This window comes from Diabrotica undecimpunctata, chromosome 6 (assembly GCF_040954645.1).
Source record: "Diabrotica undecimpunctata isolate CICGRU chromosome 6, icDiaUnde3, whole genome shotgun sequence".
Classification (NCBI taxonomy): Eukaryota; Metazoa; Arthropoda; class Insecta; order Coleoptera; family Chrysomelidae; genus Diabrotica; species Diabrotica undecimpunctata.
Genome location: NC_092808.1, coordinates 31,359,032 through 31,385,452, shown reverse-complemented (window position 1 = coordinate 31,385,452; position 26,421 = coordinate 31,359,032). Strand labels below are relative to the sequence as shown.

At 32.2% G+C, this 26,421-nt stretch overlaps 2 protein-coding genes across 3 annotated transcripts in view; one reads left to right on the top strand and one right to left on the bottom strand.

Annotated features, from left to right (window-relative positions):
- Positions 1-17,527, bottom strand: part of CysRS (cysteine--tRNA ligase, cytoplasmic) — a 38,346-nt gene extending 20,819 nt beyond the window's left edge. The window contains exons 1-2 of one of the 2 annotated variants that reach the window (XM_072534559.1): positions 17,390-17,527; positions 17,060-17,310 (exon numbers count right to left, since the gene is read on the bottom strand). In XM_072534559.1, the coding sequence (XP_072390660.1) occupies positions 17,060-17,238 (179 nt within the window). In that variant the 5' untranslated portion in view covers positions 17,239-17,310; positions 17,390-17,527. Of the gene's footprint in view, positions 1-17,059; positions 17,329-17,389 lie in introns of both variants that reach the window. The other variant, XM_072534560.1, reaches the window with a different exon arrangement.
- A 545-nt stretch (positions 17,528-18,072) lies between these two features.
- On the top strand, positions 18,073-24,883 carry LOC140443347 (uncharacterized). The gene is made up of 3 exons (XM_072534558.1): positions 18,073-18,291; positions 18,345-18,658; positions 18,865-24,883. The coding sequence occupies exons 1-3, from the start codon at positions 18,216-18,218 to the stop codon at positions 19,834-19,836; spliced, it is 1,362 nt and encodes a 453-aa protein (XP_072390659.1). The 5' UTR covers positions 18,073-18,215; the 3' UTR covers positions 19,837-24,883.
- The last annotated feature ends 1,538 nt before the right edge of the window (positions 24,884-26,421 follow it).

Sequence of the window (26,421 nt, the reverse complement as noted above, 5' to 3'; positions counted from 1 at the left end):
GGCGCGGTAAACTGCACTGGAGTTCTCCATAATATTTTTAATTACTTACTTTGTTTAGAATATTTCTACCTGTAGAGTTAATTTGTATAAAATGAGGAGCAAAAACTCAAATGGAATTTTAAATATTATTGTTTATTTGGCTAAAACTGAATGTATAAATATAATGGTTAACCTGTTGTACAATTATTTTGTAAATATCACTATCCCGGATCCACCACTCTTCTATTAATTTTTCACATTTATTTACAGTTTTGGCCAATATTTCTGTAGTTACGGTTTTAAGAGCTTCTTGCTACATATTCCCAACAGCATCGTCACTGTATCCACTGCATCCAACGTGATGATCATAATACGTTTTACATATACCCCAGATGTGTTGGATGGGATTAAACTGGCATTGATGGCAGTAAGTTGATACAATTTGGTCAACTATATAAACTGTTGCTTTTTCATTACGTATCGAAATTTCCAGTAACTCTGATTTGAAGGCATATTCCGGAAAATTGATATTATTTTTAACTAACCAATTTTTTATGCTCGGTACGTTCCACGACTGTTTTGGTTGTTCCACCAAAATCTCCGAATGGTAAGGTGCATTATCTAAAACTATAACTGATGGTTCACTCAGACTAAGTAACAGTTTCTCCTCAAGCCATTTAACAAACATATCTGCATTCATGCTTTCATGGTATTCTTCGCTATCTGTGTGTTTTATTAATTTTATGCTGTCGTCTTGCCAAATTCTTTTAATTCCACCCTTTGCAAATATCCATGTCTCATCTAAGTATACGAATGTTGCATTTTCCGATTTAAGTCTAGTATATTCTCTCAAAAATTGAATTCTTTTGTGAACCACACTACCCCTTTGTCATAAAAGGAACCTATTATTTTCTTTTTTGAATTTAAATCCTAAATCTCTCAGCACTTTCCAAAGGCTAGTCCTCTTAATTTCAGAAACTTGTCTTTCTCTTATTTTGGCCAGTAAAGTGTCACCCCGGGGAAACAAATAAGGGTCTAAACACCTTCTGATATCTCCGGATGCTCTGTAGAGGGCTTCATAACATCGAGAGCTCCTCTACTTAGGTCTATTTTCAGGGTATGGAATATTTCGGTCTTCGGTATCTTGCCTTGAAAAAGGCAAGATATTTTCTTACATGACAAAGGATTGTCGAAATAAACACCAAATTTGTAGTTGAATAATAACTCCCAGCCACAGAATATGGAAAATAAAACAGGAGCAGAGCGCCAAGAGCACTAAGCTTTCGGAGAGCCCGTGAGGGACTGACTTGGCTAACCTGAAAATCGCCAATAGTTATATGCGCTGTTCGAGCGATAAATAGGGATTTCCAGGTCAAGAGCCAATGGGAAAATGAGAGGCGGGGCGATGCGCATCGGAGTGCGTACTGGTCCACAGACTATGGCACTCGATGACAAAAGTATCTAAACTGACATGTTGATTGTTTTCACGCATTCGATACAAAATATTGCGAATTTAAAATTTTTCTCCATCAGAATGCTCCTAGAATGTTTACGAGTTGTTTTCTTGTCTTCGTGATACTCACAGTAAGCTCTTCATGAGAATCTCTGACAGTCTTCATTACAGTTTTTAGCTTACTTTCACTTATCCCGAGTGCGTCACAAACGCGTTGATTTATACATAATAATGACTAATGACTTTAAAGGTCCACCATTGTCTCTTTCCATGGTAAAGTATTTATGCACATTTGCAATTAATTCATCAGTATCCAACTTACGTCTAGGCATGATGGTCACTTGAAACTACACGTTTGAATTACAATATACTGAGTTTAGATCAATATGACAGAAACTTTCTAACTGTTGTGCTCGAGAGGTAAAATATATTATAACCGCTTACAAAGATCCTAAACACATTAAGCAAATTAACCTAATGATCATTAAGAATGCCCATTGTAATTTAATTATGTATGATAAAAAGTTTAGAAATGGTTGGAAACCGTACATAAACAAATTAAAATGTTTCCCACAATTATTTTATTTTTAGTAAGTAGAAGTATTTAAGTAGAGACATACCTCTGGGGTGGTATGGAAATTGTCTTAAAATTTGTTTTAAAAAAAAAATTTCATTGTGTAACTCTTTAAGGACGGGTTACGTCAAAAGACGTTTTAGTGTAACTTCCGCGACAGCCGGGTGGTATCAGTAAGCTTTCTGCAAAATATATATATATATATATATATATATATATATATATATATATATATATATATATATATATATATGTTAAAATATATAAATATATAAAAAAAAATATAAATATCGCTAAAATATCTCATTTTAGCGATAGTTTAATTTTTTGTAGCATTTGTTTGAAATCATTATCGACCATCGACGGACGATATAAATTCGGAGCAGCCAAGTCTAGAGCTGTATAATTGTACAAGGAATATAACCAGTAAAGGCTTCTTCTTTGTGAATGCCGATTTGGTACAAAATTGAAAAACCGTCATAATAAGGTGGTGAGGAGGATTTCTAATATTTATAGAGACATTGTCACCTCGAAAACCGCAGTTTCATGTTTCACCATTTTTTATAGTGCCAATAAAAACTAACCGATTCAGGATGACTTGTTGTAACTTTAATACACTGTAAAAAAAAGTACCCATAACTAATATCCGCAGATAAGATATTTTATTAATATTTATCATGATGCCATACTCGATGATGAAATCATGATCGTATATTAGCTATTCCAATTGTAAATCGTTAAAAAACAGCGTAAAAAGATAATGTTATCTATATAAAATAGGTATTTTGTAGATTTAATACTATTGTCCTTCAATTTTTTAATTTTTTACATCTAAGATATTATTTAGTAACAAATTTGATCCAATAACTGTTCTACTCAAAAATCACAAGGAAAATGAATTTCCTGTAGTTGGCTATACTATGTACCATAAATGACAAAAAATTTAATTAAAAAATCCTTTATATTTAAATCCTTTATATTTATTAAAAGACTCCTTTCGGCCTACATCACAAAATTTTTGTTCTACTTAAGGTCTGATCTTATAAAACAACTCAACGAACATATTTACCGATCACATGCAAGCAGATATACAAACAAAGAGTGATAAAAGAGAAACAATAGCTGATTCGAAATATTATTGAATTCTCTTTATATTGTCTGGTAAATGGGTCTTGTATAAAAAAGACCTGATAAATCAGTTCAAAGTTCTTCCGAAGCCTATAAATAACATGTAACAACTTTTATATAATGTCCAATATTTGTAAAACATATGCATATTTTTTAATCATAATATTGCAGTTTGATTTAAAAATATTTAAGAGATTGCAAAATGTGATGTTATGAAATAGAAGTAGGCTGAATAAAACTAAATTATATAATTCTTTACTTTAAAATATCATTCAAAAACTTCAGTTTACTTTGGGAAATTTCTTTTTAAATGTCTCATTCTACTTACACTAATTGTAGTTATCTTTCTTTTAAGTCGGAAATTCGACTTTTTAGTGGAAAATTTAGGATTATTGCTATTATACGTGTATATTAATTAAGTCTTAAAACAGTAAAAATGCTATTTGTAGGTACGGAAATACCTACGTAGTATACTAGAGATATTTCAGAAATAATGTACAAATTGGCAACGTCGCTTAGTGGATGACGCAATATTGACCCTTAAAAGAATTATTATCAATATTTTATATTAATATAAAACCCGTACGGCGTTTGTTCGCAGCCGAATGTCAATAAGAGGCCTATAAGAAAAAGAACACTAACAATGAAAACGAAGATAAGATTAATAAATTAATAAATAGTATAATTCTTCCTATACTAACATAATATATATGTTAGTATAGGAAGTTAGTATAGATGCATCTCTTGCATTGGTACACATATGCAATACATCAATAAAGAAAATACAAGCGGCACACAACAGCAGCCGGAGAAGCAGCCAACATACCGAGATACGTTGCAGAAAGATTCCTCTTTAGAGAATTGCAGCAAATCAGAGTGACTGAGATAATGAAAGACAAAGCAAGGACAAAGTTTGCTAGAGAACTATCCAAGTCACATAATGCGAGAGATAATGAGGTACGACGCTTTCCATAAATGGAAGCACAAAAGACCGAAACAACAAATAGTAGAATAAAACCAAACATATACTAGAGAGAAAATAATAAAAACAACAGAGAGAAATCATACAAAACATAACACAACAGCACACAAAGTAGACTAGCTCGAAAAGCTCGTGGACAATCGCAAGAACCCACTAGCTTTTAAGTGGACTAACATTATAGTATTATATTATACATAATATATAGTATAAACATTTACTAATTATGATTTTTTGTTTCAGGCAACCCTCCAAAAAAAAAAAACCTAAAAACACACAAAAAACGGCCTCGGCCACAAAAAATTTAAAAAATACTAACAAAAAACCGGCGCAAGCCTCCAAAAAAATTAACAAACTCCTCAAAAACCCGGGCACGTAGGGCCCAACTCCTTGAACACCAAGTCTCCAAACTGAGCCTAGATCAGAGCGTAGATTCTATCGGAGTTCTATTACCCAGGACTCCCACATGAAGAGTATTTGGCTGATAGTTGTGCCCCTATCACGCATCAGAGAGCTATAGGGGGGAAAGGGATGGTCTGGAGCATTGGAGCGCGGTGGAGTGACTCCTGTTTTTACTCGAATTAATACACCTCGCTCCAATGAATTGTTACACCCGAACTTAATTCTTAGGGGTGAACATGTCTCACAGGCTGGGTGTAATTAAATTGCTTACTTCGCAGCCGAATGCATGATGTTGTCGAAAGACATTGATGTGCTCTATCTATCCGGTTTGTCAGTTGTGACGTTTTTGACGTGACAACGTCTTAAATTAGGTTGTGGCTCGGAGTCACTCATGAAAAAGTGTAACGCCCGCTCACGTCTGTTACGATGAGTCACCGAACGAGAGAGAGGCCCGCCGGACCGGCGAATGCCTTGCGTCTCTCTCCCACTCAAACATGATCGGTCCGCTGCGCGCGCAGCACTAGAGAATTAGGCGCGTTGAATCGGTGCGTGCTTGTGTCTCTGTCTTTCTCGAGCGTTCTTGGCGTTGGAAAACCGAGAAAGCGTCATAATACAAGTTCACACGTGTGGTTAAAGTATCGTCAGCTGTGTCTGTAGTGAAAATGTGGAGTGCTTAGATTCGTCATTTACAACAACTACAACAATAAAGGTAAATAATTGTACACTAATATTTCATTATCGTAAACTATGATTGATTGATTAATTGTTAGATTGACACAAAAGTTGAGAAACTGAGTTTATAGGTTATGTCATACTATTGACAAATGTTGATAGTGTTAAGTAAATTATTAGTTTAAATCACTCTGCAATCAATCGTAATTCAGTCGATTCAGTCATATCAATAAATATTCTACCGAGAAAAAGACTTTGTCACGTAAAATCTTCGCACGTAAAATCTTCGCACGTAAAACCGACTTTACAGGCAACCGATTTTTTATTTCGTTAGCAATGTTTCACGTGTTTAAATCAAAACCTAACCTTACTTATCGCTTTGTTGATTTTTGATGAAGTTCATAAATTTGTTGAGAATAATCATAGCGTATTTTTTTAGTGCAAAATACACTGAATAAAAAGTAAAATGTGAACTATATTGTAATTTTTCTCTTTGTGAATGATATCGAAATTATTTGTTTTGTTGCTTTTCGACAACACTATGCATTCGGATACCTTTTTATACATATACGTACTTTCAGAATGAGTCGTCGTTTATCACGAAGAGAATTAAAAGAATAGTGGGAGAATTTCACTGGTCTGGAAAGTGATGACGATGCTGATTTCTCAGATACAGATAGTATTGCAGAAATCATATTTTGTCCTGATCACAGCGATGATTCAAAAATAAAAGTTTCTAATCAAAATGGTGTAGAAGGAGAAACAGTGGTCATTGACATATTCGAAGTGACTTGGCCTTCCAGTTCTCATGCAGTTTCAAATCAGGTGAAGAAGGTGACGAAAAAAGTTCCCAATCCGAGTATTGTTTGGAAAAAGAAGGGCCTGCGCTTGAATGAAAAACAAAGTATTTCACAGTGATACAAATTTGAATGAAGATTTGTTAGCATTAGGAAGACCTTACCAATTCTTCACTGAAGAGGTGTTCACAAACATCACTGGTGATCCAAATAGAAAAGATTCTTTCAATTCTGTGGATATCAAACAGTTCATTGGAATAATTTTCTATACATCATTAGTTCAGATGCCCAATGTTCGATGATACAGGAGTGGTAATCTTCCCTTTGAGCCTATAAAATGTCTATGCCTCTAAATAGATTCGAGAAAATTCGTCAGTTTATCCATTTCAACAATAATGACAATCTAGTTCGATTTTCTCGGCCAAGACATAATATACTACACAAAAAAGGCCTATAACTAATAAACTCAAAAAAAGTTTACAAACAAAAAGCAACACTTTTGCAGTATTCCTCTCAATCAATACCTTTGTGTAGATGAACAGATGTGTTCGAGCAAGATTGGATACTACATGAAACAATATCTACCAAAAAAAACTGCATAAATGAGGTTTCAAATTGTTAGTGCTAGCTGGAGTTTCTGGTTTTTCTTCTAACTTTGAGATATATTCATGTCAAGAGAATTCTCAAGATCGCACTGCTGGTGAACCTAACCAAGGTGCATCTTCCAATGTTGTAATCCGCCGGTCAATTAATATACTTTTTTAAAAACATGAAAATTTGAGACTTTACAAAGAGAATGAAACTAAAAAGCCCTTCTACAAAGGGATACCCTTCTATTGACAAAGCACCTGTACATCCTTTTGAAAATGAACTTTTTTTCTCAAATGGGATAAACAAATAGAATTGTTTAAAAACTATTCGACCGATCGGGTCCATCTTTTGCATGTATAGTAACTACATAAAAACTCACATTGTGAGATGTGTTTTAAATATTATTATTGTTTATTTTAATATACATATACATTTTGGATTTTTGAATTTTGAATATTGAATTTTTAAATGCTTCGTTTCCTGTTTGCGTTCCAACGTTTGCGATAGATGGAGACCCCGTGAAGAAAACCACCGGCGCGAGACACAGACAACATACGGAGAATAGTGCATTAACTAGATGCAACTTGCGCAAATAGAATTTCCTGGAGACGTATGGAGGAGACGTGGCGTCAGGTATTATTATAGACGGATCGCTTATTACCACACCATCGTATAGTACAAAAACCAGAAAAAGTTTAAGACTTTCACAAAATTGTTCAATTACACCAATATAATCAACTATGTGTGTTTTATTTACATGTAAAACCAAGTATATGATACGGTGCAGCATTCAAATTATAATTTATGTTAATAACAAATATGTAAGTTACATTTAACAACCGAAAAAATTCAAATATAAAAGTGTATCGCCACGTACGTCAATAAAATTAAAATTCTATTGCACGTAAAACAAGTCAGCACAGATATACGATTTTACGACTTTATGATTTTATCTTTACTATTCTGTGAGTCTATTTTGTATAAAATTATTAGCATTATATCATGCATTTTACGTGTAAACTATATTGAAACTTTAAAACAGTTAATCAATTTTTTTTAATACGATTACTCGACATAACAAATCGATTTAGGATGTTACACTTTTCACTTTAGTTGTGCCTGTTTGGTATTATTTATTTAAGTAATATGTTGATATAAAGGATTCATCCGTTAAGGAGAGACATTATAATTGTTTGTGTAGGAATATTGAAATAGCTGGTCAATTAATTAAAATAGTAAACAATAAAATAAAATATATGATGATTATAAACAAGAAAAACAATTGGCATAACTCATAAATTATTATTATAAATGAAATAACTTTTTTCTGTTTTTGCGTAATAATCTTGCAATACAGCTCCGGAAGATCGATTATTTTCAAGACTGCTGCGTCGAAAATTCTATGTTATATAAATCGCTACTGTTTTACATATAGAGACGTCAACAAGCTTTCAAACCCCCTTGTAAAATTAAAAAATTGCAAGCGATATAAAATGTTTTCTCTTGTTATAGAAGGTTCAAAGCATATTTTAAACTAATAAACATAAAATCGATTTTTTTCACTCTACAATTGGCTTACCCTTAAATATTTTTTATTTGCCTAAGATAAACACGTCTGTGTTTGACAACAGATGCTAAAAAACAAGATAACAATAAAACTAATATTATTTTAATAACTTACGAAAACCATACATAAAAATTCTAATAATTAATCCGACATTTCGTTTTATAGCAAGAATTCATGCTTTTATTTCAGCAATTGGTACTGTTGACTGACATAGCACCAGAAAATCAAGGAAATATAATAAATTATTTAGTGTATCTCTAAATTTTCAATGCAGCGACTGAAGCAGTTTAAGTATTTTTAAGCACAAGGGGGTCCCGAAGTCTCACAGTACTCACAGGGACGCGGTAGCAATCAAGGTAAAAAAACCGCAGGGATTATAGGTAGCGAGTAACGATCTATAGGTTCTACATACAACAACTTCGGTTTAAAGAATGTGCCTGTTTATTTCTTTAAAAATTAAATCTTGGTTCTATGTGTGGCAGACACATAGTCAAATCATTTCCAAGTGGAAATAATTTGTTTTCCAAATTTTTGTCTTTATCATCTTAGTTTTTTTGTATGATTAAGACCCTTATTTAATTGATGATTAGGAATGGAAAAATAACAGATATAATGTTCATTAAAATAATCCTAACAAGTGATAACTTATGCTAGGTTAAGATAAATGTGCACTTTAGCACACTTATCTCCAGAGTAAACCAGTTTTCAAATCAAAAACCTAAAATAAGTATCTGTAACTTTGCTTTAAGTCCATTGGGGAATTTATTAAATCTGCATTAAATTTGTTAAAAATAGTAATAGATTAGATTAGATTCGATCTTTAAAGAAATTGCTACTTCTTATCATTTTTATTGGATCAAATATCATATATCCAACTTCAATAATTGTTTGCAGCACAATGCTAAGTAATTATGTATTCTAATACCAAAACCAATGTATCAAAAAAATTAGATAGTTTTTTTGATTAAAAAATTACATTTTGAATACCGCTTCTAATCTAAAAGCCGAAATAACAAATTAATAGACAAAATAATAATAATTAAGTTGTCATAAGAAAACAGTTCAGATCAATGTTATATATTCGTATGAACTTTGCACAATGCAGTTTTAAATTAAAAAAATAATGATAATAACAATAATAAATAAAAAAACACAAACATAGAACATATAAAATAAAAATTATTAAAGTCGAAGGTTACAGCCTCGAAGCCAATCTCTTGCCTTGGGAGTGAGTTGGTGGATTTCTTGAAGATCGCCAACGAACTTGGTGGCTGGGCACTCGAAGACGATGTGGTTAATTGTTTGTTCATCAGCGCTGCATTTGTCACATCCCGGACTGGCATTTATACCTCACTGGTTCAGAGACTTGCAACAAACTCCATGAACAACTCCATGAACAATTCTATTAAGGTTGCACCATTCACGACGAGGAAGAGAAAAGCTGTCTGGTTTAATTGTAGGGTTTTCTATGAGATTATCATTTCTGATATCTGGATTCCATTCGCCCATCCAGTGCTCCTCAGTAGTGAAATCAGACAATCTTGCAGCAGTTCTAGTAGGTGGATGTCTGGATTTCAGTCTTAACTCTCTTTGGTCCAGCTCAGCGATGTCTGTATTTATCGGTAGTGCTGGGTTTTGTTTTTTATTAATGTTAAGGAAATTCAATATTATATAAACTTTTAGGATATCCAGTGTTCCAGATAATTTCATAATTATGTGACTAAAGGTTCAGCTGAATGTCAAAAGGCTGAAGTTATTCTATAAGCATCGTAAGTCTAAAACATAAGCTAACCACTTAATATTAGAAATTTTACAAGAGGCAACACCCCCCCCCCTGGCCTCCCCCAGCATATGCCACCAAGCATCCCTTTTCTTGGCAACTCTCATCCAGTTATCCACCCTCAATATCTCTATAGCATCGGTTCTCACTTCATTTATCAACCTCTTCCTTGGTCTTCCTACTGGCTGACGTCCCACCATAGTTCCACTAGGTGTTCTACTATGTGTTCTCTTATTATACATTCTTATAAAGTGACCTGTCCAGCGCAATCTTTGTAATTTCTTTGTATTATTAATATAACTGGTTGAACCTTATTTTCCACCCTGGCCTCCCCCAGCATATGCCACCAAGCATCCCTTTTCTTGGCAACTCTCATCCAGTTATCCACCCTCAATATCTCTATAGGCATCGGTTCTCACTTCATTTATCAACCTCTTCCTTGGTCTTCCTACTGGCTGACGTCCCACCATAGTTCCACTAGGTGTTCTACTATGTGTTCTCTTATTATACATTCTTATAAAGTGACTTGTCCAGCGCAATCTTTGTAATTTCTTTGTATTATTAATATAACTGGTCGAACCTTATTTTCCACATACCATTGTCACAAATGGATGCCCAATATCCTTCTCAATATATTTCTTTCAAAAGTACTAATAATGGAATACTGGAATACTGGAAACTGCAGAGATGAGAATACTGAGAAGAATTACAGGAAATACGCTGAGAGATCGAAAAAGAAGTGAAGATATTAGAAGAAAATGTAATTTACAGTGTATAAATGAATGGACACAAAATAGAAAAAAAGAATCGGATAACCACATAAGCAGAATGGAGGAGACCCGTGTTGTCAAAATAGCAAAAGATAAGTCACATATCGGCAGAAGAAGTATCTGACGACCGCGCAAAAGATGGAGTGACAACCTTCCATAGAGGTATTAATCCGCCAATGAACAAGCAGAATTGCTTATAAAGAGGAAGAAGAAGAAGAAAAGTACCAATAAGGTTTATTGTTTTTTCTGTCATGATCCATGTTTCTGACCTATTTCTTTTGAATTTTCTTCAAGTTCTACAGAAAGTAGTTCTGTGATGTACAAAAGGGTACAAAACCATAACAGTTACAAACAAATGGAGGAGGTATAGGTACAAAGATGGGATGAACTAAACACTAGCGAAAAGGGAAAATTATGTGAAGTCTGAATTTTATGTTTCATTGATTTGTGCTAACTCCATTGAAAGACAGAAAGATACAGTGGGTGCTCAATTTATTAGAGCCATCTAGTGAAATTCAACTTTTTTTACAAAAAGGGGTATATAATTGAGCTTAATTTTAATTTAATTAAAAAATTTTGGGCTGGTTCTGGCTTAACACGAGTTTTCTAGTTGAAAAAATATTATTTTAAATAATGGCTATTAGTTTATTAAAGCGTTTATTTCCATATTTGATTACCGTGTAACACTTTATGAAAGTACAATAAATAGTCTGACAACATGAACATTGCATGTTCGTTACACCAGTGGTACCAAAACATCAAAAGCCAAAGACATCTCACCAAGGAAAATAGCGAAAATAAAAACTTTATTATTGAACACTTGTCACTCCAACAGAAAAATATCATCAATTTCTAAAGTTTCAAGGGCAACTGTGCATCGAATAACGAAAAAACTTGACGAAAATTTGGATTTGACCCCAAGGGGCAAACAAAAATGTGGACGAAAAAGATTACACCACGAGATGAAAAAAAAAAAGATTTGTTTTTCGGACGAATCTACAGTGCAGATCCTCATGGATAAAGCTGAATTTGTGAAGAGAAGACCTGGGGAAAATACAAAGCAGATTGTATTGTAAGGACGGTAAAGCACCCCTGAACATCATGGTGTGGTCTATTGTAGGCATTCAAGGAACTGGTAGACTCTACATTGTCGAATGAACAATGCGGCAGTACCAGTACTTGAGAGTACTGCAAACAAAAATGCTTCCTTAGGTCCAGGAGTAGTTCCTGAATAAGAATTTCACGTTTATGCATGACTCAGCGCCTTGTCACAAGGCAACAAAAAACACAAATGTTAGCAAAGCAAGGTTACAAAATTCCTTGCTGACAACCAGATAAAGGTGCTCGACTGGCCTGGCAATTTGCTAGATCTGAGTCCAATAGAAAATCTTTGGAAGCTCATGAAGAAAGAAACTTCTAATGAAATTATAACCACAAAGCGTTAAATGATCAAGTGCTTAATAGCAGTATGGCACAGAAGTGAAAAATTCAACAAAATTGCTATAAATGCTTAGAAAGTATGCCAAGAAGGTGCCAGGCAGTCATTGCTGCAAAGGGTGACACTACCAAGTATTAGGCTTAAGGCATAATTTTTGTGTGTATAAATAAACACAAAACAATAAAGTGTTTTCATGTAATTACTCGTTTCTTTTAATATTCGTAAACTTTATAAGGTTCTAAATCACAGTAAAATAGAATTAAGCACAAAAATATGTTTTCTAGCTCAATTACATACCATTATTAACCAAAAAATAAAATTTTATGGAGTGTCTCTAATAATTTGATCACCCAGTGTAGATAGAAAGACAGAGAGAGGTCTTTTATTGGTCACATAGATGTTAATCTTTACATAATTATACTGATGTGCTATTGTATGTTTTTCTGGAGTTTCATATTTGTATTTAATGTCATTTTCTGTCTTTATCATCTTTAGTATTATTACTATTTCTCAATATGTTAAAATGCTGCATGTCATATTGATATTAGAAGTATTAACCTGATATGACGTGGTTTTTATCTATTATCTTTGTAAAAAAACTGAAATTATAAACACTATAAAAAACATTGAGATAAAGCAAATATTTCTTTCTAACTAATAATCATTGAACAACACAATTGGTGTCAGTGGTGTATATATTATTGATAATAGTAAAAGATTTTATAGAATTATTCTTATATATTTATCTGATCTAAAGAATATGTGCTTTATGTTTGTTCACTGAACTATTCTGAACTAGTTTAGTTACCCTTTGTTGGTATGTCCACCTTTTTAAAGTTATATTATGAAGATAATCAAAACTATAACAAATTTTACCAAACAAATTGTATGGCTAAATTGATGCATGAATCACCTTGATTTTATTGTAACCTGTTCCTTGTGTGCTACCACTCCTTTTTATTTTGCCCATATGTATCAACTTTTTTTTTATTTAGTGTACTTGAGATTAATATATTTTTTCATACTATTTCAAGGGTTTGGATATTAAAAAATTCAAAAGTTTGATGTCTGAATTGGGTATTTCAACTTTTTTATGGATGAACTTCTACAAATAATTGTGAATAAAATGAATAATCAATTTCATATTATTTATTAAAGAAAAAATAGTAAAAAAGATTGCAAAATTTGCATACATGGATCAAAACCTGGTGGTAGAAAAACCATGACCATAATTGGTCATTATCATAAAGCATCACAAATGCATAAACAAACTTGAATCATATAGTAAAATTTATATATGAATCAACTTATTTCTTTTCTAAAATTGTGCTTGTCTGGTACTGCGTCGTTGATTTTGCCAATATAAGCCAAACATATATTTATTTTTAGTTTAGTTTAGTCTAGTTGAGTTAGGAGATAAGAGCTTATTTTCTATTATCATTGGTAGAATTTAGATATTTTTTAAATATAACAAGTTTTAGCAAAACAAAAATTTTGCTAAAACTTTTGATAGGACTTAATTGAAATGACACAAATTGAAATGACTTAATGAAAGAGATAAATATTTACTCGTTATTGCTTCATATAAATTAAAAATTGCAGAATTCATAAAATAGTATAATCAAAATGTACTTTTTAAAAGCTTTATCTCTTTATATTTGAATCATACAACATATGCATTATAAAAACATGCCAACACTGCAAAACCGAAATATTTTTGACATTTGCACTGTACTTTCGGTAAACTCAACCAGACTTCTTACTATTGCATTTATTAATGTATATGTTGTTATAGTGTTGTGATCATTGCAACATTTAATTAAAACTAGTATAGTGTGCAACACATGCAATATAAGCAAGACATTTGTGAAACTCAGTGGCTGCAGAGATGAATATATATGGAAGTGTAAGGAATGCTTAACATCAAAATCTATATGTGATGAATCATTCTTTGTGGGAAGTCATCTGGCCCTTTCCCAACTGATAATTATTATACATGGATTTGCAAATGACTTCCCACAGAAACTAATCCACAGGGAAGCCCTGTTAGGTACCACCAGTATTACTGTGACCAACTGGTGTAATTTCTGCCATGAAGTTTGCAGCAGATATTTGGAGCAGCATCCTATGGAACTAGAAGGATATGATGAAAATGGAGAACCCCTCACTGTAGAGGTTGATGAATCCTACTTCTTCCACAGGAAGTACCATAGAGGAAAGAGCAATGGAGTTTTGGAGCAATAGAAAGGAACACTAAAAAAAATGTTTCTTACACTGGTTCCAGCATGAAATGAAGAGACTTTGTTTTCCATTATATCAAAGTATGTTACAAATATTACAAATATTTAGTCATAGAATACAGTAATATTCTTTTTAGAACAAATCTACCAGGTACGGTAATTGTTACTGATGGATGGGGAGCCTATAGGAATATTGGTCTCCTGGATGGAGTAGTGTATGATCAACGAACTGTTATTCATCAGAATCACTTTGTAAACCCAGATGATTTTTTAAAGCATCAGGCAACTCATATGAGGAATTTTCGGTGTTAAGGGAAAGATGTAAATCATTACAAGCAGTATGTTATAAGAACTATTTAGAGAATATTCAAGCAAATCTTTCAAGTAATCCCCACTCTTTTTGGAGGTATGTTAGTACTACATGTGGGTCTAGTGCTTATCCTAATGTAATGTCTAATAAAGGTGGGGATATAATAGAATGGTGATGAAATAGTCAATCTATTTGCCTTTTATTTTTCAGGTACATATAATGATAGTAAGTATAATGTACCTGATTTTAAATTGGACTAGTGTGGATTTTCAGATTCTGAAGTTTAGTCTGACTGATGTTTTTGAGGGGATTATGAGTTTAAAAACTACATAATCTTCAGGGCCTGATGGTATACCTGCAGCACCTATTAAGAACTGTATTTTTTCCCTTTGTAAACCTTTACAACAAATTTTCAATTTATCATTGTCATCATCTGTATTTCCACAATATTGGAAAAATAGTTTTCTTATACCTATCTATAAATCCGGCAATCGCGAGTGTATTAACAATTATAGAGGTATAACTATTCAATCAGCAATCCCAAAACTTCTTAATAAATTGGTATCAATAAATCTCACCTGGGCTTGCAGAAACATAATTATTGATGAACAACATGGATTTTCTAACAAGAAGTCAACAGTAACAAACCTTGTCAATTACCAACAATACTTGTTGGGTGCATTTGAGAATAAAATTCAGGCTGATAGTCTTTACACTGATTTCTCAAAGGCCTTTGACCAGGTTAATCATAATCTCTTGGTCTACAAACTTCATGCATCTGGCTTTGGTGACCCCATTGTTAATTGGATTAAAAGTTTTCTGATGGGACTTACACAGCAAGTTTGTATTAAAAATTATATTTCAAAAGAATTCCATTGTTATTCTGGTGTACCACAAGAGTCTCATTGTGGTCCCTTGTTTTTTAACTTGTTCATTAACGATATTGGTAAGGCTATCAAAAACTCACACTTCCTGCTATTTGCTGATGATCTTAAGTTATTTTGTTGTATACATAATAAATCGGATAGAGATTTCCTGCAAGATGATGTAAATAATATATGTTTATGGACAAAACAAAATGGTTTAAGCTTAAATCCAACTAAATGTTCTTGTATTTCATTTGGTCGTATAAATAATCTAATAGCTAATAGATATGTTCTTAATGATGTACTCTTGGATTCAGTTACTGAGATAAGAGATTTGGGTGTATTATTGGATTGTGCATTTATCATAAGTCATGATCTTTTACCTATTTTATTCAAATGATTGTATTGCTCTCTGGTATGCTTAGGTCTTGAATACTGCTCTGTTGTTTGGCCCCCATTTCATCAAGTATACATTGATGGATTGGAGAGCGTTCAGAGGAAGTTTCTAAGATCTTTAGCTTTTAAAGCACATATTATATAAAAAATACTGAAAATTATTTCATAGAATATTTTCATTATTCTATAATGTCTCAATTTAACATTGCTACATTGAAGAACGGCAGGTTGAGAGCTGATATGTTATTTTTGTTTAAAATTCTAAACAACGTTATTAATGTCTCTCGTTATTAGCCAATGTACACTTAAACACAATACATAGAACTCGACACACTGCACTCTTTTATATTCCTTTTCATAGGACTGATTATGCTCGTCATTTTCCCTTGTCGAAAATTGGACCTCCTATTGGATCCTTTCTGCCCAAACATTAATGCTTTCAAAAGGCAACTTAAGAATCTAATTATTAATCTAGATATGTGATATTTTTTTATATGTATTTTTTTTACTTTTGTCATTTGATATACTGTTTTAATGTACAAATTTTAACTGTTTACTTGTTTCTTTGTTATTATTTTGATGTTTATTGTACATGATCTTTACTTTTTACTATTTGTTGTATTTTATTGTAAATGGTTCTACCATTGAAATAAATAAATAAATGATAACAGTGCTCATAGACAAGCCATAGAAAGTGTTTGGATGCGTGCCAAGAAGAGGTCGACAATACAGAACTTCCAGAGGTTTATTTCCATCATACCTCCAAGAATTTATGTGGAGGGAGGGTATGAAACATAAGAACCAATTTGTGGAGTTCTTAATTTGTGTTTCAGAACAATATTTAGTTTAAAACCTGTGGTTCTCTTGCTAACCATATTAGTATAATTCATGGTACTACGTTATTGGATCAATTAAAAGAAAGTCATTATTTTTGTTTAACAAAATTAAGCAAGAATGAACATTTTAAAAACCTTATTTGATACTGAATTGGAAGAAATGCTCCTCTAGTTAAAGTCTAAAAAATTGTATGATTTTTAACAGAACTGCATAATCTAATGCTTTATCGTTTCAACAAATATCAATTAACTAAATTTAGGTAAATTATAGTAATAAATACCTTGCATGTCCCATATGCGAAGCATCATACACAGTGGGGCCACAGCTGTACCAATTAACCTTCTTTCCAGAACGGGGTACAAATACCTCCTTTTGTCTTGTTAAACTATTATAAACTTTTAATACTGGTTGGGGATCAGTATTAGAAACATTCCAAGAAGGTTGCACTCGTTTAGCCATTGTATCTTCTAACTTTTAAATATGTTCAAATTGTTACACGTTGCGCCGGTTCACTCAAAAATGAAGGTATGACTAAAATTAATTGTAGAACTATTTATCATATATAGGTTATCTGATTTTAAACGTGTGAAAAAAATCAGCATCAGCATACCTTATCTTTCATTCAAAAATTTATACCAGGGATTTCCTCCAAAGCTGACGACATAACCAAAAACGTCACATCACTGTCATCATCATCATTTTCGTATGGTTTTTGGTTATGTATGATTAATAAATGTCAACGTGACAAAAGTCTGGTGGGAAGTTTGCAATAAATAACAGAAATTTTTTGACAACTGTTCTGTGATCTGAATTATTCTGTGCTTCAGTGGCTGGTTTCTAAGAATTCTTAATAAAATAGGAAATTACTTTTAATGCTCCATATTTCATCCATCTATAATAGAAAAACCATATTTACAGCTTCCTTTATCACATAATATGCTTCTTCATAAAAACTTTTTTTTACTGCGAAATAAAACCATTATAGTTTATATTCTCTAAGAAATTATTTTATTAGTAAGATAAGCCTCACTTCATTTTTAAACCCATAAATTAGAAATGATTTCGCATACAAAATTTCCAAGAAATTCTGAAAGAAACTTTAGTTTCAAACATTGCTAAAATTATACAAATTTTAGTGTTATGTGGTTAGAGGATTTGGATAGTAATTTTTGAAGAATATGCTTTAAAATTAGAAGTTAATTTGCTTTTAATGAAATCTCTTATAAATAATAGAATTTAAAGATCAAGAACACAGCCATTAAACAAGAAAGAAGAACAGTATCACACGTGGTGATTGGTGATACTGTAATACTGACTACTGACATGAATGGCTGTAGCTGGATAAACAAAAAATATTAACCACAAAAAAGTATAAACAATCAAACCAAAATATTTAATTAATTTTTGTCAGCTTTTACTAGAAAAAAAAGTTGAAAATGGTCGTATGTAGATATTTCCTTCAGGGTTCCTGCAAATTCGGGTCGTCGTGTAGATTTGAGCATGAAATAAATGGTATTTAATAGTGTAAAATAAAAGTGTGTATTATTCAAATTAAGATATTTTAGGTACTTCCAACTCTTATCAAAACTCTGGCGGATCATCTATATTACGTAGTTCCAATTTTAATACTCCTCCCCAAATAGCTCAGCCCAAACTGAATCCAGTTTTTGCACAAGAAAAATCAAATGTGGACAATGCTACTCTAGTAAAAACAGCAAGTACAGATATGACCCAGGCGGAAAAAGGTGGTCAGTGGCTGTTTTCAAGTTATACTCCATTCAAAGAAAAACCTGCATTTCCTGGTTTTGAAGATCAGAGCTTTGAAGAAATTAGACTTGGTTTTTATGAAGCTCAAAAATCAGGCACATTAGAACAGTATGTAAGTAATTTTATCTTTTCTTGCTTCCACTATTAAGGCTTATTGAATGTTTAATAGCATTCTTTTTATATTGCGTAACATTTTTTTAGTTATTATCCATTGGATGTGTCCTTTTTTGCATTTGAAAAGCATGGTTCAATGTAGCATCAATTTTTAAAAAAATATTTTACAATTAAAAGTTTTTTTACTATGTTTCTATGTTTTAGAAACAACAAATTCAAGGAATGGTACAAGAGGTTTTGGTTAAGGTGAGAGCCTTGCAAACTCCATCCCCAGATATAGTAAACATGCTTGTAGCTATATACAATACTCCAGCATCTCAACAAGCAGGGGTATTTTCAGGAAATTCACTAACAAATTCCAATACATCTAACTTTAGCTTTAAATCTGGATCAATTAGTCAACAGCCATTGTTTGCACAAGCCAACCAAGGTTCATTTGCAAATAACCAACAACAAAGTATATTTGGCAATTCACCTGGTAATAACGTATTTGGAGGTAGCAATCAAAATGTCCAAAATACTACAAGTAATGTTTTTCCATCAAATAATCAGAATAACACAAACAATATGTTTGGAGGTCAAACAAATAACATATTCCAAAGTCCTACATCACAGATTCAGGCTCCAAGTAGCAACATATTTGCTCAAGCTAATAATAATTTGATGCAAAATAGTAATTCCATTTTTGGTGGTCAGCAGCAAACTGCAAATGCATCCATATTTACTAACAAACCAGAACCAATTAATACTAATGTATTTACACAACAAAATCAACCCAGCAATCTTTTTCAATCTGTGTCACAATCATCTAATATTTTTGGACAACAACCTCAGCCCTCTGTAAATAATGTATTTAATTCAAATCCCCAAATTATTCAATCTCAGTCAACATCAATATTTAATCAAGCACAACCACAATTTTCCAATCCTGTTATGTCTGCTCCAAAACCAGATATATCTCAGCCACAAGCTTATAGTAATAGTATTTTTGGCAATACTCAAAGTGGAGGTAATATTACTCCTTTTGCTACCAAACCTCCTTCACAAATAGATGCAAGTATTTACTCTAAATTAGAAGATTTAACTGAAGAGGAGATTATGTGGTTTGAAAGTAATGATTTGGACATTTCAAATATGCCATTAAAGCCACCCACTTACCAGATGTGCTTTGATTAACATTTCAAAAATTTTGTACAGGTGTGAAGGAAATATTGTTATTAAAAATCAGGTGTCAGTAGTGGCTATAGATTATTATTTATCATGTTTCTAACTTGGTCTTTAAATATTTTTCTGGTCCTACCCATTTAGGCCTTAAGCTTAACAGGATGAATTAATATCAAAAATAGAGGTTTATAGTGAAATGCTAAAATATTCAAAATATTTGACACAAATTTGTTTAAATGACAATAAAGCCACATTTAACATGTTCTGTGCAGATGTCCGATCATGAGACTTATACTCTGGACTGAAACTTATTTATTAATAAAACTCCTATAAGATTATTAATAAATGTTTATTAGTAATTATTAATCATAATTATAGTGAAACAAAGAAAAAAATTTGCATGGCTCACATGTATGCCACCAGGTATAAAATAAATGTACTTTCACCAGGAACAGATGGCACACATGTATACTGTTGGGAGAAGATTTAAAATATGTTGTTATATTCATATACAAACAAAAAAGCTAATGTATTATAATTAAAATACTTTTAGGCCTTATGAAAATTTGCAAAACATGTTCCAATACACAAGCCTGGTTTTCACACATAAAGCAATGGCATAATGACAGAACTCTTTTTTTATTTTATTTTTTTGTTTTGGAAACAGTATCTACTAGGTTTGTAAGAAACATCGCTCAGTTCAACTCATCTATCCACTATCACTTTCGAGCAAGATGTATAATAGTTCTTCTTTACTAAAATTTTTCGATTTTTTGGAAGATATTTTACATGATTTAGAAATTTTAGGCTGCAACAGACCTTCTTCCAAATTTTAACACATTTTTTTTTATGATATATTTGAATAATTGCAATTTACAATGAACTGTGTGTCTTTCAACATTTTTAATGACGATTTTAAAAATATTTACTCCACTCTTGTCGACTCGAAGATCATAAGTAGTTTCAACCTTTTATAATCATAAGTAGACTCTCGTCTGGCATATATTATTTAGGGTTTATATCTGTAAGACAGTTATATACAAAAATATTATATACTTCAAAATATATTTCTTAAAATATTACCCAGCACAACCATTATTTTTATTTGTTTGTATGATATTTCAGTTGTTTATATATTCGCAAACCACTGTAATTATAAGTGAAGAATACCTTATCAACCTGACAGTAACAACCTGATAGTAAATTTAAATCAATCGGTGCACTACTGACAAAAAAAACATATCTTAAAAATGTATATAATCAATGGCATACATGCACACTGTCCCCACATTGGTGAAGGCAACATGTGGCTCATATGTATGCCATCCGCACGGAATGTGTTAAAGTTATTTTGGAATATATGTGGTGTCTCAATAAATTGTGGCATCCCAAAGGTATATTTGTTTTTATAGGAGACCCGGAATTTTATTGCATTGTGGAAAAAACAATGGTGGTCCTTTAAAATCAGTAATATCTGTTGGGTGTGCTTTAGGAATTAGCTGTAATAAAAAATGAGAATAGTGAATTGCCAGAAAATGATCTCCCCAAAACTTGTCCATCACTCAGAACAAACAATAAATGGGAAAGATTTGGAAGAAGGAAGAAAATTTGAAATTAGTAATACCATATATCAAATGCATGCAAATAAGGAACACTTCTAAATATATAGTTAAAAATTCCTACAAAATTTACTATCTTTTAAAACCATTTTTTATAGATTTTACACATTTTACATGGAAAATCGAATATTACTTGACTATAAATGCATAGTATCTACACACCAATCACTTTTTTTAAATATTAAAAACTAATTGAAACCTATGCAAAAGACTAAATATTTACACTAATAAATGAGCATTCTTCTTCTTCTTCTGCTAGTGCCTATCCTCTATGGATGTTGGCTACCACAATGGCCCATCATATTTTATTACCAGCTGTTTGAAATAGGTCTGTGGTGGTCATACCTGTCCACTGTCTCAAATTCTTAAGTCAGGATATTCGGCGGCTCATGGCCCTCTATTTCCTTCTATTTTTCCCTTCTAATATCAATAGTAGGATTCTGTATTTATTTTCGTTTCTCACTATATGTCCGAAGTATGCTAACTTTCTTTCTTTAATGGATTTCAAGACTTCAGGTTCTTTTTGTAAACGTTGTATTACTGCAACGGCAATAAAAACTTAAGGTCCAAAATGATTACAACCGAAGGTCGAAATGATGAGTATTATGTATTTTTCATTTCGAAAAAATTATCCCTGCTGGAACTGCCGGTGTCGGTTGTAGTATTAAGCAATGGGATATATTTCTTTCTTAACTTTGATGACATGTTATAAATAATTTTGACAGTGTTCAGTAGAGATATTGAAAAACCCTTCATTATTAGTTGTGACACTCACTCTTTTTTAACTGTTTGATACATCAAATAGCTCTTTAAATAATTCTCCTCAAAATATAAATCCTTGTCTCTTATCAATTATTGAATTTCAATAATTGGTAAGAACTACTTCATAGCAATTGCCTGAATATTTTTTGTTAGAAATACACATTCAGAATTTAGTATATCTAATATGTAAAAGGAACAATATCTTTCGGAAAATTAGAACAGACTGTTCAGTTGATAACAGTGTTGTACTTGTACTTGTAGAGTAAAGTAGGAATTTATTTTTTTAGATTTCTTTCATATTCTAAATTACATATCGTCTTCTAAATGTCCTGGTAAAGCCTGATTTTTTCAGAGGGAATTGATCTGGCAAGCTGAGTACATTTTATAGGTCTTGGCTAAGATGATTCTTTTTTCTGTAATTATTGAGTTCTACAAGTTGTATGAACTACTGTAACTATTGAAGTCTACAAATATATGTTTAGCAGATGTAATGCCGCCGCAGTTTGCACATGAAGGTAATTTTTAAGAAGTCATTAAATGTTTATGAGTTAGTCTATTCTTAGTCGGCAGATTGAACTTTGGTTTTTTCATCTCATAGAAGGAAACACAAGCTTTTCACCGGTGGGATAGATATCACGAAGCTTGGAAGGAATTTTCAAGTGATCTTGCCAAGACCTTAAGATGGTATTTTTAAAAAAGACTAATATGGTAAATGGACATGAAATTCGGCAAAACCCTGTAATTTTTCGTGTCACCACCAAATTGCATGAAAATTGGGATTTAGGTTCTGCTTACCCCCCACTTCACTTTTGAACTTGTGCCGTTGGTTACTTTTTACTTTTCAGGGGGTGAAAACTACCGCTATTAGAAAAAATTGTATAATTGTAAATTAAAGCGGATAATTGATTCAAATCATCTTTTAATGAAGTGACTGAATATCAATTAACATTAAACAACATAATTTAAGATTTTATCACAGTTTAACACCTAAATCTCACCCCTAGATTAGTTATAATTAAAACAATGTCATTGAATACCTTATTCTCCACTGATTTGCATGGAAATTTGGATTTAGGTTATGCTTACCCTCCATATGACATCTTTTAGTTGTTAATACATATAAAAATAAGTACTGGGGCCTAATGATGAGGCAATTATTGTAACCCTTGAAACCGGCAGGCCAAAATTCACCGACTCTATTAAATAAAAACTACTTAAGATTGTAAGTATTGAATCATTTCCCATATACTGTAGGCAACCTTTTCATCATTTATATAATATTAAATTTGATCATAATTATTTCTTTATCGGTGTATATAATAAAAAAGTGGATTTTAAAAAATTAGGCCCATAATTTTTGACAAATTAAATTTTATACGCTATTAAACCACTTTTAATTTTTAGCCACTACTGACTCTAATCTTTTGTGCATCTCTCAGAAACAACATGGTCCTAATCCCGAAGAAAATTTATGGATTTTTTCTGATCCTATGCTCCAAATTTTTACCCGGAGTGTTTCTGTATTATATTTTGTTTGTGCGATGAACATCCTGTATATAAAAATTTAAAAAGCTTTTGCAATGGAATTCCTTATAGCTTAATTTTTTATTGGTTATAAGTCGTACTTTGTAATACCTAAACATGCATGCAAGATTATTAGTTATATTTTATCCCCTTCTTATGTCGTATTGCGTCCTAAACTTTTCATAATATGCGAAAATAAAGCAAGTATTAATTTTTTTTCTTTTTATTTTCATGTAGGATTGCCTACTTTATAACTTTATTGATTTTTATTTGGAGAAAATGTATTGTTTTTCTTTGTTATTCTCCTCAGTAATGGCACAGAATAAATAACAATCAGAATGCCCACTCTCAGATGCCGCCTTTGACGTTTGTCAGCACGCGATCGCCATATTTTAAACGGAAACATAGACTCCAATTGAGAAATTTGTGACAAGCTACGACAGAACTGTTTAAATTTTTAGAGATTAATAATTTAGTACATTTGAAATAATTTAGTCTATTCTTCAACTGAAAGTACGAATAAAATAGTGCATATTATGTCTATAGTTGCCATAAATAAATTAAACCTGGTTAATTTTTCTATGCATATAATATAAAATGTCACTGAACAGCAGTGGTTCCGACTAAAACATGGCTGATTCCGAACGAGATGCGCGTATTTATTTTTTCAAGCAGAGTGGGCATTCTGATCGTTTATTATTCTGTGGTATTGGGTTACTCTCTATATTTGTTTTTCTACTTATAATCTAACATATTTCTACTTTATTTTAATAAAATAGATTCTGAATATAATACTGCAATGCTCTTTATCCTTTTTTATAATTTCATTGCAATATTTTATTAATGCTGATGTGTAGTTTTTGTTTTTTATTACTTTTTGTTAATTTTATGCAATTTGTGACATTTAATACGAAACTTTTATACTACATGCACCTTGTAACACTAAAAACGAGATCTCATTTTCATGTCAAAGAAATTACTAATTGATTTCCATTATGTATTAAATTATTTTTACGATCGTTGATTGAAATTATTTTTAATTATTTTGTTTAAAATGTACAGTTTACAATTAGTGATAGGCTGTGACTATATTTTAATAATATTGTATTATACTTAATAAAATATACATGGCGTGTAATTATTTTATTAAAATAATAAATATAAAATCTGTTTTATTTTTAAATTTAAATGATCTCTTAGATGAGTAATGGTAAGGCTTAAAATACTAATACTACAAAGATGCTTTGGGTTATACTTTAGTATTAATTTTTTGCCCGAGACAAGCTTTAGAAAAAACAAATGAGTATGGAAGTGATGCTCACCATCTGTTTGTAGATTTTAGATGTGCCTATGATAGTGTAGAAAGAAATGCACACAATACAAAGCCATGGTGGAATTAAATATTCCAGTGAAGTTAATAAAATTAGCGAAAGCAACCCTCTTAACAGTTGAATGTATGACTAGAGTGCAGAACAAAGTATGTGGGGCATTGTAGGAGTGCGTATAATTAATAGAAGACTAGGGGTATATGATATTGATAACCATGAGGGATTTGTGACGATACATGTGGAGGAAGTAAATGTGCTATGCTGCTATATTTCACCGAATTGTACAGCGAAGAATTATGAAAGTAGACTGGATGAGATTATGAATGGGATAAGATTATTGGGAAGAGAGTGTGTAGTGCTGGGGGACTTCAACGCCAACAATTATTAGGAATTGCATGAACAGGGTAGATAAAAAAAGAAAAATGGCTACTGGTGGTGCGAAGAGATCACCAATAAGAGGAAGGAATGCATTACCATTAGAAGACGGCAAGAGGTACAGAAGTAATCGAAGCTAGCAGACTAGATATAGTATACAATGTGCGAAAGAAGGAAATGAACAAGAAGATCCGAGCCGAGAAGAGGCCCTGTAGAGAACTGTGTGGTAAGTTGGATGAGGATGTTTGGGGTCGGGGGTACAAAAACGTAATGAACCAGTTCAAGCTGTACCCTCTGTATGAGATGCCACGGACAGGAAGCTTGAAGTTACCCGAAGAAGAGAGTTGTTTCCACCCGGCCATTGGTATGGAGTGCAGTGGTACGCCGAAGCTGAGCGAGATATACCTTATACCATAGACGAACTCGACGAAGCCTCAACATGGTCCTCGTTATACTTGTTTTCTTTCTCTCCTCTATCTGGCACTTCACTACACTGTAATACTTTCCCCATATTCTCACAGTACCCTCTCGGCTACTGTATTAGCGGCTTTTTCATCAAAAACAAAGTCACTACCTCCAAGAGATTTACCTTTTATTGACACTTCATAAGCGCTCAGTACTTATAAAGGCATTTAAGAAAACGGATTATGGCTCTATAATTTTGAGCTTAGTGCCTTTATTGTGAACATGATGTTGTTAGGTATATATAAAGTAAACAGGCTGCGGTGGTTAGGCCTCATAAAAAATGAACGAGATGAAGCTGCTGAAACACATTTATTTATAACCAAAAAAACGGATAGAGTGAGGAAAAGCAAGTCCACAGCACGATTTAAGGAAAATGTGAAGGAAGATTTATCAGAGTACGAAATTGTAAACCAAGGCAAAGAATAGGAAGGAATGAAAGGTGATCCTGGAGCAGGCCGAGACCCACTATAAGTCTACTATCGGAGTCACTGTATGTGAATTTCGTAGTAATATTGGAAAAAAGA

Bases quoted from the DNA above. Each gene is read 5' to 3' on its own strand.
- LOC140443347 (XM_072534558.1), top strand. From the start codon at position 18,216: ATGGTCGTATGTAGATATTTCCTTCAGGGTTCCTGCAAATTCGGGTCG. The intron at 18,292-18,344 runs GTATTTAATAGT...AAGATATTTTAG, and splicing joins ATTTGAGCATGAAATAAATG to GTACTTCCAACTCTTATCAA. The intron at 18,659-18,864 runs GTAAGTAATTTT...TCTATGTTTTAG, and splicing joins CAGGCACATTAGAACAGTAT to AAACAACAAATTCAAGGAAT.